Here is a 14,151-nt window from a genome sequence, read left to right as displayed (position 1 = left end):
CCTGTTCCATTTATAACTAAAATTTGCCCCTAATTTGATAATTTCTCATTGTATCTCTCTTCTGCTTGTTAAGCTGATCACTGGAGTATTTATTCTTGCTGGTTCCCGTGCGATAAAGTGCTTACTCTATCCATTCTCACCATGCCCATCTCATTCAAATTAATTATTTTCAAGCAAGATTTCTGAATCCCAAACCTCTTCTCATAATCTCAATCACGTGAAGAAAGCCTTTGTGCTTTTGAGTTATAAATATATATATTCTTATATAGAATTTAAACCACATAAAGGAAGAAGTAGAAAGTCGCTTCCCAGTTGTGTGTGTGTGTGTGTGTGTGTGTGTGTGTGTGTTGCTCTCTGTGCCCATCACATAAAGTCCCAGTGAAGTCGGCTGGGAATGCTAATCTGTCTCTAATCCTGGAAAGAAACCTGGAGGGAACGGCTCATTTTATGTCCCTGCTGTGTCACTCTGTACAGGGTGTGTCCGCTGTTTCTCTTTGATGAATTGATCTTTGTGTCCTCCAAACAGCATAAAACCTACCAGGCTCTGTTGGTTTTTCATTATAAACTATTGGGGTGTAGGTTTTTTAACTTATAAATTGTTGAAGGAGGATATGATTCCAGAAGTTTGATGGGGTCCCCTTCCCTCTTGGCAGATTTAGGCTTTGAGTCCTGACGTGTCTGGCCCATTTGCCCAGCTTTAATGGTGGGCTGGGCTCTACCCCAGCCCCTCAGTTACTAGCAGACAGAGATCTGCGGGGTGGGGTGGTAAGATGGGCCCACCTGAGGATCTAAACCTACTGTGCACTCCCCATGGAGAAGGAAAGCCGAGGAGGGCAGGGGTGCAATGTTTTCCGATCCCCAATCCTATGACCTAAGGAGGTTTGTGCTCTGACCAATTGGACCATCCACTTCTCCCCAGAGAGAAGGGTGGGCAGAGATGGGTAAGAGGCACTGCATTTACCCTGTCATGGGCAGGAGAGCTGACTTCTTCACTGTGAGTAGTAGGAAGGATGAACAGAACATACAAAACTGAGGCTTAGAAAGATGAAGGCAGCTGTTCATGACCACAGAGTAGTGGTTGGTAGAGTCTGAATGCAAACCCAGATTCAGTTCAGTTCAGTTCAGTCACTCAGTCATGTCTGATTCTTTGCAACCCCATGAACCACAGCACGCCAGGAGTCCATCACCAACTCCCGGAGTCCACCCAAACCCATGTCCATAGAGTTGGTGATGCCATCCAGCCATCTCATCCTCTGTTGTCCCCTTCTCCTCCTGCCCTCAATCTTTCCCAGCATCAGGGTCTTTTCAAATGAGTCAGCTCTTCACATCAGGTGGCCAAAGTACTGGAGTTTCAGCTTTAGCATCAGTCCTTCCAATGAACACCCAGAACTGATCTCCTTTAGAATGGACTGGCTGGATCTCCTTGCAGTCCAAGGGACTCTCAGAAGTCTTCTCTAACACCACAGTTCAAAAGCCTCAATTCTTCGGCACTCAGCTTTCTTCACAGTCCAACTCTCACATCCATACATGACCACTGGAAAAACCATAGTCTTGACTAGACAGACCTTTGTTGACAAAGTAATGTCTCTGCTTTTGAATATGCTGTCTAGGTTGGTCATAACTTTTCTTTGAAGGAGTAAGTGTCTTTTAATTTCATGGCTGCAGTCACCATCTGCAGTGATTTTGGAGCCCAGAAAAATAAAGTCAGCCACTGTTTCCACTGTTTCCCCATCTATTTGCCAGGAAGTGATGGGACCGGATGCCATCATCAGTTTTCTGAATGTTGATCTTTAACCCAACTTTTTCACTCTCCTCTTTCACTTTCATGAAGAGGCTCTTTAGTTCCTCTTCACTTTCTGCCATAAGGGTGGTGTCATCTGCATATCTGAGGTTATTGATATTTCTCTCAGCAATCTTGATTCCAGCTTGTGCTTCTTCCAGCCCAGAGTTTCTCATGATGTACTCTGCATATAAGTTAAATAAGTGGGGTGACAATATACAGCCTTGACATACTCCTTTTCCTATTTGGAACCAGTCTGTTGTTCCATGTCCAGTTCTAACTGTTGCTTCCTCACCTGCATACAGGTTTCTCAAGAGGCAGGTCAGGTGGTCTGGTATTCCCATCTCTTTAAGAATTTTCCACAGTTTCTTGTGATCCACACAGTCAAAGGCTTTGGCATAGTCAATAAAACAGAAATAGATGTTCTTCTGGAACTCGCTTGCTTTTTCGATGATCCAGTAGATGTTGGCAGTTTGATCTCTGATTCCTCTGCCTTTTCTAAATCCAGCTTGAACATCTGGAACTTCACAGTTCATGTATTGGTGAAGCCTGGCTTGGAGAATTTTGTGCATTACCTTACTAGCATGTGAGATGAGTGCAATTGTGTGGTAGTTTGAACATTCTTTGGCATTGCCTTTCTTTGGGATTGGAATGAAAACTGACCTTTTCCAGTAATGTGGCCACTGCTGAGTTTTTAAAATTTGCTGGCATATTGAGTGCAGCACTTTCACAGCATCATCTTTTAGGATTTGAAATAACTCAACTGGAATTCCATCACCTCCACTAGCTTCCTAAGGCCCACTTGACAATCCAGGGTGTCTGGCTCTAGGTGAGTGATCATGCCATCGTGATTATCTGGGTCGTGAAGATCTTTTTTGTATAGTTCTTCTGTGTATTCTTGCCACCTCTTCTTAATATCTTCTTCTGTTAGGTCCCTACCATTTCTGTCCTTTATTGAGCCCATCTTTGCATGAAATGTTCCTTTAGTATCTCTAATTTTCTTGAAGAGATCTCTAGTCTTTCTCATTCTATTGTTTTCCTCTATTTCTTTGCATTGACTGCTGAGGAAGGCTTTCTTATCTCTCCTTGCTATTCTTTGGAACTCTGCGTTCAAATGGGTATATCTTTCCTTTTCTCCTTTGCTTTGCGCTTCCCTTCTTTTCACAGCTATTTGTAAACCCAGATTGGTATAGCTTAAAACTTTAGCCCTTGTGAAAATGAACCTTGCTTCCATGATACTTCCTTCGTTGTGAAGGCTCACAGAAATGTAATGCATTCATAGTGACAGGAGATTGGGGATCAGCTTTCTGGTACATATATGATGGCCAGGGATTTGATTGTGGGTTTATAGATGAAAAAAGAGAGAGCCCAGAAATGAGCCCCAGACTCAGAAGCAACCCTAAGCTTAGGAGGAGACAGGTCCATGAGATCATTCCCCAAGTCTCTATCCTTCACTTTCTAACCTCCCTCACTTTGAGATGCCTTGATGTGATGTGACAGCTGATTTCATTGGTCCCAGTAATAACTAATATAGAAAAATCAATTGACTTGAAAAATTGGGAAACTGGCCTATACTGTATATTATTATTTACGAACGATGTAAAAACAAAGCAAAAAGTGCCTGCTTAGAAAGAAAATTGATCTATCATGTATCTAGAGTTCTGTAGCTTTTGAATGAAAGGAAGGGGTGTATCACTTATTATCACATGTACCTAAGAAAAATAATTTGATTGGAGGCTGTTCTCAGTGGTTTTGTGTTTCTTTCAGATGTTGCCCATTTAATGTGGTTTGAAAGACTCTATGTTTGGCTTCAGTGTTTTGAAAAATACATCTTGTACCCAGCAATCATTTTGAATGCCCTCACAACGGATGCATTTTCAATAAGCAATTACCGGCGACTTGGTACCCAGTAAGTGGAGAAGTTTATTCACACTATGATTTGAATCACCACATTTTCAAAATCTAGTGCATTTTCTCTGAACAGGCTTCAGCCAAAGCCAACTTCTGTCTACTAATGATGGGCCAAGTAACAGTAAGCCATGGTGGCCTTTTACTCAAATGTACTGTGGCTAGATGGTTATTGTAGAAAGACTGGGGTGCAAACAGAGTTAGATCTGCTTGAAGTGATCTTGGAAATAAATTGTCAATAGATTTGAAAATCATCCTGTGGAACCTTGGTCAGAAGCCTTAACGAGATGATGGCAGCACAGTGTGATCCCAGGGTTCCTGGGGTTCTGACGATCATGCCTTCAACTCTGAAATTGCCTCATGTCATTTCATTTAGCAAAGACTGTATCATTTTGTGCTTTAGGGAGGGAGTAATTAATCACTGTCACTGCTCTCTCTGCATTTATACATTTTAAATACAAGGAGAAGCCGTGTAATTAAAAGAAAAAATGGACCACAAAGAGACTTCATGTCATCAAGATGCTCATGTTTTTGCAAAATGTTTTATTTTAAAATGAACTCTGAATTTACAAATGAAAGTCTACTTGATAATTTATGGATGTGTTTTTCCTACAAAAGGTTGACATTTCTCCCAATCAGTTAATAGAGGAGGAGGATGTAAAAGAGATTCCATCTCAGCTTTGCTTCTGAGTCATGTTGCTTAAACATTATATGACCATGTCAACCCTTGTGTGTAATGCCAAGCAGGCCTACTCTTCCTTTAGGGGTGTGATGAGAACAAATTAATCAGTATTTGTCAAAGATTAAGCAAACTCAGATAAAAGTCGTGTTATTTCTTGGCTGGACCTTGAGTAGAGTCGTGGTCACTCAAAGCAGACGCTAAATGAAATGACCCTATAACCTTCCTGTCTTTATCAGACTCTGCTTTCCTTCTAGTCCAGACCTGGTTCGATCAGGCCAGGGCAGGAAGTCCATGTGGGTGTGCTAAGTCACTTCAGTCATGTCCGACTCTGCAGTCCTATAGACTGTAGCCCTCCAGGCTCCACTATCCATGGGATTCTCCAGGCAAGAATACTGGAGTGGGTTGCCATACTCTCCTCCAGGGGATCTTCCTGACTCAGGGATCAAACCCATGTCTCTTATGTCTCCTGACTTGGCAGGTGGGTTCTTTACCACTAGTGCCACCTGGGAAGCCCAAGAAGTCCATACCGTTTGGTATTTAAACGCCTAGACTTTGGATCCAGTGATGAAGATTTAGTCTCACTAGACAGAGAAGGCAGCTGATGCGACTGCAGACCTCTTGGCAGTCTGGGTGGGGCCCCACGCATGAGATAGCCTACATCTAGAACACCCAGTGCTTTTCTAGTGGCAGCTGTTTCCAGTGTGGTACCATTTTGGCTGACCCCACGAGGACATTCTGGGACAGGGTAGATCCTCAATTTCCAGAACAAGGATTCACAATCAGAACCAAAACAGCCACCCCAGTACCAGTGCTGCCCTGCGATGATCAGCAAAAGCATTTAAAGTTCTCACTTCCCAACATCAGGACTAGGACCTTGAGAGTAAAACCTGCCAGTTGAAGCCAAGCAGCTCTGGGTGTTGGTGGAGGATGGATTTAAAGGTTAGGAATTACGAAGAGTTGAATAAACAATTCGTTGAGAGTCCAGTTTGAAGTAATATTCATCTCTATCCCCTCTCATCTTTTTCAAGACACTGAAGTTAGAAGTGACACCTTACCTATGTACCTGCAAGTACTCTTAACTCCCAGACGACACCAACAGAATTCTTTTTCTCAGAGCCCAAAGTGATGACTTCTTTATATTCTTGAGGCATCCATCTGAAGACGTAGAAAGTCTCTCTCAAGATTTCAAGCACCCCACTACACCAGCTGTTCTCAAACAGGGCAGCAGGAGGCCATGTGTCAGTATCTCCTAGAGACCTAGAGACCTGGGTAAGCCCAGCCCACATCCTACCCTCATTGAGAGCCGTGGTACCAGACAGTGAACTCCTCAATGGCAGGCACTGTTTCTTATTCAGCTTGTAAGGAAATGGTAGGAGTATGGACAGATGGGTGGACAATTGAGTGGGGGCTGGTAAATAATGAGTGGGTGCCTCATGGGGTCTTGGTAGGCATCTGCCAGTGTGATTTAAAGGGATGCTTTGCCTCTGTCCCAGACCATTGTTCACTGATCGCTACTTAAGCCTTTATAAAATCTTTAGCTAAGCCTACAACCATCTATGAACCGTTGGCTGTAACCATTACTATTGCGATGTTAGAAGAGCCACAGGCATCACTCCTTAAGCTCTCCCTTAGTCTTCACCAGTTGTCCTTAATAAATATAAAATGGATGCTGTCCATTTTAGTCATAGTCGTGGAAAACAAAGTTTAGAGTTAACCCTCATCTAGATTTTTGCCTGAATAACCGAGAAAACCCACTCATCTCCTTTGAAAACCAGAGTATCCCTAGCCTTGGGATACCTTGTCTTTGGGTCCCCTCTCCCCAAGAACTTTGGCTACGTCATAGGGACTCTCATATCCTGGGCTGTTGTCAACGGCAGATGGGCCTCAAGTCCTGTTTTCATACTGCATGTTCATCGTGGTCATTAGTTTCTAGTGGAAAAGAAAGGGGTTATGGAGCAGTGCTCAGCCCCGCCGAAGGAATAGAGGTTACTAAACACCTTCCCACTCTCCCCAAATCTGCATGTGATCAGGGCTAGTTTTTCTCAGAAGCCTAATCTAAGCCCACACAGTGCTTTGGCCAGCCCTCACTCAGGGACAGGGTAGAATCGATTCCAACACTAGGTCTGAAAGCGTATAAATTATTAGATTGCGGCCAAAGGCCAGTGAAAATACTACCATTAGATCTTTTCGATGACAAAAATGACAATTTTGTGCTTGATAGATGCTGAGACTTAGGAGACATGCTTTTAATGCCCGGATCCTGAGGTATTATTAATGCTGATAAGGGTGTAACTGAGTCACTTTGCTGTACAGCAGAAATTACCACCACATTGTAAATCAACTATATGGTAATAAAATGTTTTAAAAAAGGAAACCTAACTTTTAAGTGCAACTGATCTCTGGAACATATTTCCACTTCTTTTTCTTTTGAGTTCCCAAATAGGATGTTCAAACTGGAGGGGAATCTGGTTAAAATGTGCCAGACTTTCTTTCAAAAGGACAGACCCCTCAAGGAGGTAGTGGTGTGCTCTTTCTGGCTGTTCTGAGCACTGATCAGTTACCTTCCTGTCTCAAGGTGGGTAGATTGTTGACCTTGCCGTCTGCTAGAATTGTGCGCATAGCACCTGCCCCCAAAATGGTTAGACAGGCGAATTCAGGAGTTTGGTCCTCACAGCAAAGTCCTGCTATTTCTTTGTGGGTCTGCCTCTGTCCTGTTTCTTAACTCAAAAGGTCTAGGTCGTGGGGGCTTGTGTCATGTTGTCGATTTCATTTTCAGTGGGGAAAAAAAAGATCAGAAAGCTTATGTTTCCCAAGACAACACATACGGTGGAAAACATTGGCAATGAATACATAAAGTAAAAACAGCTTTATTGAGACAGTGGGATTTTTCCTTATTTCAGGATTTCATATTAGCTACTGTTACTCAGACTTTAAAGAATCTGCCTACAATGCAGGAGGCCTGGGTTCGATCCCTGGATCAGGAAGATCCCCTGGAAAAAAGAATGGCAACCCACTCTAGTATTCTTGCCTGGAGAATTCTCTAGACAGAGGAGCCTGGCGGGCTACAGTCCATGGCGTTGCAAAGAGCTGGACACGACTGAGTGACTAACACTTCTCACTGTTATGGCATTGAGTCAGTGAGATTTTGTAATTTTTTTTAAAGGCTTGCACTGAGCAGATGCTAACAAGGACAACCTGCTCTGCTTTCTCACTTGCCACCAAGCTTCCCATGGAACTCGACAATGCAGTAGCTCCTTCAGATAAGCTCCCAGGAAGCTCTGTGCCCTTGATTGCAAAGTGCTGAGCACAGTAGGGAAGCTGCCTCTAGTGGCAGAGTCTGTGTTGGCGAGTCCCTTGGGATCCAGTTTCAATCCTAGTGTCTCCCCATGAGATGAGGGACTGAAGCTCTTAGACTCAGTTTACTCCTCTGTAAAATGAAGATGATAACCCACCGTCTTTGCTTTTTGTAATGTGCATAACTCACAGTAAGCCCTCAAGACACGTGAGCCGTTGTAACTGACCCAGCAGCATGTGGACCACCACTGATTATCTCTTCTCTTTCCCTTTCAACAGCTGGGACATTTTTCTGATGGTCATTGCAGGCATGAAGCTGCTGCGGACCTCCTTCTGTAACCCAGTCCACCAGTTTACTCACTTGGGCTTCACAGTGATCTTTTTCCATTTCGACTACAAAGATATTTCAGAGAGTTTCTTACTGGATTTCTTCATGGTGTCCATTTTATTCAGCAAGGCAAGTTAAGCTCTTTTCTTCATTTCACAATAGAAAAGGTGCATTTCTCACCAAATGCATTAAGAGGTTGAAACATTGTTTTTTAAAAAAATTATAGCATTAAATTAAATTGAATTACATATGCATGTCACATTCCTGCTGCCATTTGAGGAGTATTCCCCATGAAATGGACGTATGCCATGTTATTTGCCAAAAATCACTAATTAGCATGAATTAGCCTTTTGTGTTGCTTGAAATTTTATGATTTTTGTCTCTGTTAGCAATCTCATTGTGGAACTTCCTAGATCTCAAAATGCTTGGAATTAAAAATTAGCAACCGGACTAATTTTCTTTTTTAAACAAAACTTGGCATTTTGCCTTTGGAGGTAAAGTTGAGACTTGGAACCAGAGAGCTGGGACTCTTGGAGTACTTTCTTTCCCTTAGCTTGTCTCAGGTCAAGATTTCACCTGGTGTCAGTTCACCCATGGGCAGTGGGAAACCCTAATCACAGTTCAGGCAAATATATGGGAATAGTACCCAACATTTAACAGAGGAAGGTAAGCTCCTTGGAATACTGGTCTGAGTGTATGTGCTCTGGGCACTGTAACAAAGCTGGGGTGTAAACAGAAGTTAGGAAAATAATTTGGAAAACTCTTTCCTCACATGCTCCATTTAATATAGCAGGCATGGTTTTCTGCCCTGATGTTGTCCTATTCTCCCTTTTGGTTAATCATTTTTAAATTCTAAGGCTCTTTCCTGAATTTCATTTTGAACCTCTATTGAGTTAGTTCTATTAATTTCTCTACTTACTATCTGTCCTTTCCTTCAGCTGGCTTCCTCTTATTCTAAGTGACAAAAATTCAAATATTCCAATTATATCACTTTGGTAGCCCACCTAGTTTTCACATTTTATTCCCAAATTTCAGCTTTGGTCTTTAACCCACAGAAGTTTGTTTTCCATTTGTCTGGGGTCTGTTTTTTGAAAAATTTATTACATTTTTCTGATGATTCAAGTCACAGGCTTCCATAATCTGGTTTTCTCCATTATGTCTAAATGTCCATGATCTCACATAATAAATGTAAAACTGTCTCCTTTGATCTTGAAAGCATTGATAAAGTTGTAAATGATTTTACTACTCATAGAAGTAAGAACTTACTATCAGATGCAACATGGGTTGGAATGGTTTGAATTCCTAACTCTGGCATTATTTATATCTTGACTTGGTAATATTTATATTCTTGCCTGAACCCTAGTTTCATGGAAAATTATAAATAACGATGCCAGTCTCACCAGGTGAAGAGGATTGATTAATGTTAAGTAGAAGAGAAGGTTTTATTTGTTTGAGTTCTACCAGTTTATTGCCACCAACCCATCTCCCTCCACCCTTCTCATGCATGCGTGCTCAGGCACGTAACCCCATGGACTGCAGCCGCCAGGCTCCTCTGCCCACGGACTTTTCCAGGCAAGAATACTGGAGTGGATTGCCATTTCCTTCTCCGAGAAGAGAAAGGTTTAAATAGCATGTGCTTTCCAAATATGAGGTAGGACTTTCAAAGCCATCTTAAGTAGAAGAAGAAAAGTTACACCCTGCTTAGGATGTGAAGGAGTGTGGCTGCTTTTTTGTACTGAACCGTTTGTTTCAGTAGCCTCCTGTATTAGCACCAGGTGCCAGGTGAACAAGAACTTAGCAGAGAAGGGTGAGCACCTCCTGTAATAGTCTTCTTAAGTGATTCCACATCTGCAATAAGAACAGGGATTTTCATTTGCTGGGGGGATGGCAGCCTCCCCACTGATCAGCCTGCTGGTCAGTTGAGAGATGGTTACTGCTACGATGCCTGCTAGGGGCAGATGTCCAGATCAAGAGGGCCTGCTGGCAGTAGAGGAAGGATTTATGTAGACCTGTTGCTCTTCTTCCTGTCCAGGTGGGCACTTAGTGCCACCCTGTGCATATGATAATGAGGAGGGTGGAGCCTGATGGTACACAGTCTGAAACTATTAATAAATTAATAGTTCTTTACTTAAAAAGCAGAAACAGACTCACAGACTTAATGAACACGTGATTGCCAGCGGGAAAAGGAGGAAAGATAAAGGCAGTTTGGGACTGACACGTTTAGTTCAATTCAGTTCATTTCAGTCACTCAGTCGTATCTGACTCTTTGTGACCCCATGAACTGCAGCACGCTAGGCTTCCCTGTCCATCACCAACTCATGGAGCTTACTCAAACTCATGTTCATTGAGTCAGTGATGCCATCCAACCATCTCATCCTCTGTCGTCCCCTTCCCCTCCTGCCTTCAATCTTTCCTAACATCAAGGTCTTTTTAAAGAGTCGGCTCTTCCCATCAAGTGGCCAAGTATTGGAGTTTCAGCTTCAGCATCAGTCCTTCCAGTTAATATTCAGGACTGATTTCCTTTAGGGTGACTGGTTGAATCTACTTGCAGTCCAAGGGACTCTCAAGAGTCTTCTCCACACCACAGTTCAAAAGCATCAATTCTTTGGCGCTCAGCTTTCTTCACAGTCCAACTTACATGCATACATGACTACTGGAAAAACCATAGCTTTGACTAGATGGACCTTTTTTGGCAAAGTAATGTCTCTGCTTTTTAATATGCTGTCTAGGTTGGTCATAACTTTTCTTCCAAGGAGTAAGTGTCTTTTAATTTCATGGCTGCAGTTACCATCTGCAGTGGTTTGGGAGCCCCCCAAAATAAAGTCTGTCACTGTTTCCATTGTCTCCCCATCTATTTCCCATGAAGTGATGGGACTGGATGCCATGATCTTAGTTTTCTGAATGTTGAGCTTTAAGCCAACTTTTTCACTGTCCTCTTTCACTTTCATCAAGAGGCTCTTTAGTTCCTCTTCACTTTCTGCCATAAGGGTGGTGTCATCTGCATATCGGAGGTTATTGATATTTCTCCCAGCAATCTTGATTCCAGCTTGTCCTTCTTCCAGCCCAGCGTTTCTCATGATGTACTCTGCATATAAGTTAAATAAGCAGGGTGACAATATACAGCTTTGATGTACTCCTTTCCTGACTTGAGAACAGTCTCTTGTTCCATGCCCAGTTCTAACTGTTGCTTCTTGATCTGCATACAGATTTCTCAGGAGGCAGGTCAGGTGGTCCGGTATTCCCATCTCTTTAAGAATTTTCTATGGTTTGTGGTGATCCGCACAGTCAAAGGCTTTGGCATAGTCAATAAAGCAGAAATAGATGTTTTTCTGGAACTCGCTAGCTTTTTCGATGATCCAGTGGATGTTGGCAATTTGATCTCTGGTTTCTCTGCCTTTTCTAAATCCAACTTGAACATCTGGAAGTTCACGGTTCACATACTGTTGAAGCCTGGCTTGGAGAATTTTGAGCATTACTTTGCTAGTGTGTGAGATGAGTGCAATTGTGTGGTAGTTTGAGCATTCTTTGGCATTGCCCTTCTTTGGGATTGGAATGAAAACTGACCTTTTCCAGTCCTGTGGCCACTGCTGAGTTTTCCAGATTTGCTGGCATATTGAGTGCAGCACTTTCACAGCATCATCTTTTAGGATTTGAAATAGCTCGACTGGAATTCCATCACCCCCACTAGCTTTGTTCATAGTGTTGCTTCCTATGGGATTAACATGCACACTGCTATATTTAAAATGGATAATGAACAAGAACCTACTATATAGCAGAAGGAGCTCTGCTTAATGTTATGTGGCAGCTGGATGTGAGGGGAGTTGGGGACAGAATGGATACATGTATGTGCACTGAGTCCCCTTGCTGTCCATCTGAAACTCACAACATTGTTAATTTGCTATACCCTAACATATCATCAAAAGTTAAAAAATAATAAACTCAGTGCTGCAGGCATTTGGGTTCCATTTGCTGTCATCATTCTGAAGCACCAGTGAAAGCACTAATAATTTCAGAGAGAACCATAGTGACAGCGTTCCCGTCTCCTCTAATTGAGGGAGCCTTAGCAAGTGTAATTTGAATAGTCTGCTTCCAACCTGGGCATAATAGCAGAGTCCAAAAGAAAAAAGGCAACTGAGACAAAAGCTGGAAGAATCAGCATCCTGAATTAGCAAGTTGGTCCTGAAGCATCCCCAGCTGCATCTGATGCCTGCTCACTCTGTCTTGACAGAGCAGCATATTTTCTGAAATGAGAAACGAGATCTGATTCCCTGGCAAAAAACATAGCTGAATAAAGGTCTTTAAGGTCTTCTTAGAAAGACAGTCCAGTAGAAATTAGTGACGATACAGTGGCAATGAGGAAGGTCACAGTTAATGCTTCCTGTAAAGATCCTTCCTGCCACCCTCAACTGCTACTTCCTGTTCTTTCTACACATTTTAAGGTATCTGTAAAAAAATTGTCTATTCACATATTTCCTAGAGTCTTTCTAGAAACCTCCAATATTGTTTTTGCAGGGAATACTGCTGTTTAGGGGGATTCATTGCACAATATGAAATTTTGTTTGTGCAGTAGACTCATCAGTGTCTGGCTTATGACACATCCTCTCATTTACCATCGCAAAATCTCTAAGCTCTTTCCCCAGCCCAGCTCCTGTTCTGCTAAATAGCAAAACCGCTATTAGCCTGGCAGCTCGCTTTGCAGAAGAGCTGCAAGATGAATGTGGAGACCTTGGAAGGGCCTCCAGTTTCCTTGGAAGAAAGGAGCTGTGTGAATATTGGACTTGTTATTATTATCATAAGTCAGTTGTCCCTAATCTTTAAGGCTTTATGGGGGAGAAAGAAAGATGTGATGTGATTACAGAGAGATGATCTGTGCTACGAGATCAAAGCTCTGGGCTCCAGAGGGTGAAAATAGATGGTTTCCAGAGGGCCTGCCTGCGTGTTACTCTCTCCCTCCTCCAGTCCCCAAATGCCCCCTGAGATCTGTAAGATGAATGTTGGCTGGTCTGCTCTGTTTGCCAGATCTACTGATAAGTGGGACATCATGAGTTCTGGGCCAGAGTTCAACAGGAAGGATTTAGTTGCATTGACACAGTCATCTTCCCAGGTAGCCCGGTGGTAAAGAATATGCCTGCCAATGCAGGAAACGCAGAAGACTCGGATTTGATCCCTGGATTGGGTAGATCCCTTGGATAGGGTAGATCCCTTGGAGGAGGAAATGGCAACCCTCTCCAGTATTCTTGCCTGGAGAATCCCATGGAGAGAGGAGCCTGGCGGGCTACAGTCCATGAGGTTGCAAAGAGTCGGACATGAGGTTGCAAAGAGTCGGACATACATACAAAGCACATGTATGCTTTGACAGAGAGGATGAAACATTCCTTGAGGATGGGGCTCTTGGATGGGGGAGATGAGCAGCAGAGAGAAAGAAAGGTCCCCACATATTCCATCCTGTGATGTTTGATGCTCCAACCACACACCTCTTACAGTTTAACCCCTTTGAAGAGTCAGGCCCCTCTGTCCTCTCTCCCTTAGCCTCTCAGTCCCTTTCCTCTCTCTCTTCTGCCCCATTGTTACCAACCAGGGTTCTTGGCCTCCTTAATCAACAGGAATTGATCAGAGGCCAGGCAAGGCTTTATTGGGGCCCCCGCTGCAGCAGGGGGTAGCGAGACCAAATAACAGTTTCTCTTGCTCACTCTCCGAGGTGGGGAGAGGGAAGTTAGTTCCTTATTGAGGGTGAGGGTAGGGTGTGTCCAGGAGTTGGGCTGGAGGAGAGGCTCAGGTGATTTGCTTGCTTTTGGTGTGGTTGTGTGCAGGGGGCACGCATGGCACCCTGCTTTCGCTTCTGGCTCCTCTGGAGTGGTGGTTGGGCTCTTTGGTCTGTGTGTATCTTGTCACCTACAATTGGCTCCAAGTGTGCATGACCATGTTGTTGCTATAGTGCAGTCGCTCAGTCGTGTCTGACTCTTTGTGACCCCATGAACTGCAGCACACCAGACTTCCCAGTCGCTTGCTATCTCCCAGAGTTTGCGCAAACTCATTTCCATGGAATTGGTGATGCCATTCAACCATCTCATTGTCTCTCGCTGCCTTCTCTTCCTGCCATGAGTCTTTCCTGGCATCAGGGTCTTTTCCAGTAAGTTGCCTCTGAACATCAAGGAGCCA

General features: G+C 43.4%; 1 protein-coding gene across 2 annotated transcripts in view; it reads left to right on the top strand.

Moving 5' to 3' along the window:
* Positions 1-14,151, top strand: part of PCNX2 (pecanex 2) — a 311,506-nt gene that overhangs the window by 162,581 nt on the left and 134,774 nt on the right. For both annotated transcript variants that reach the window (XM_012104979.5, XM_060406546.1), the window contains 2 exons: positions 3,548-3,689; positions 7,944-8,121. In XM_012104979.5, coding sequence (XP_011960369.3) covers positions 3,548-3,689; positions 7,944-8,121 — 320 coding nt within the window. The remainder of the gene's footprint in view (positions 1-3,547; positions 3,690-7,943; positions 8,122-14,151) is intronic.

The sequence above is a fragment of the Ovis aries genome, chromosome 25, assembly GCF_016772045.2.
Source record: "Ovis aries strain OAR_USU_Benz2616 breed Rambouillet chromosome 25, ARS-UI_Ramb_v3.0, whole genome shotgun sequence".
In the NCBI taxonomy this organism is placed as follows: Eukaryota; Metazoa; Chordata; class Mammalia; order Artiodactyla; family Bovidae; genus Ovis; species Ovis aries.
This window is presented reverse-complemented; position numbering and strand designations above follow the sequence as displayed.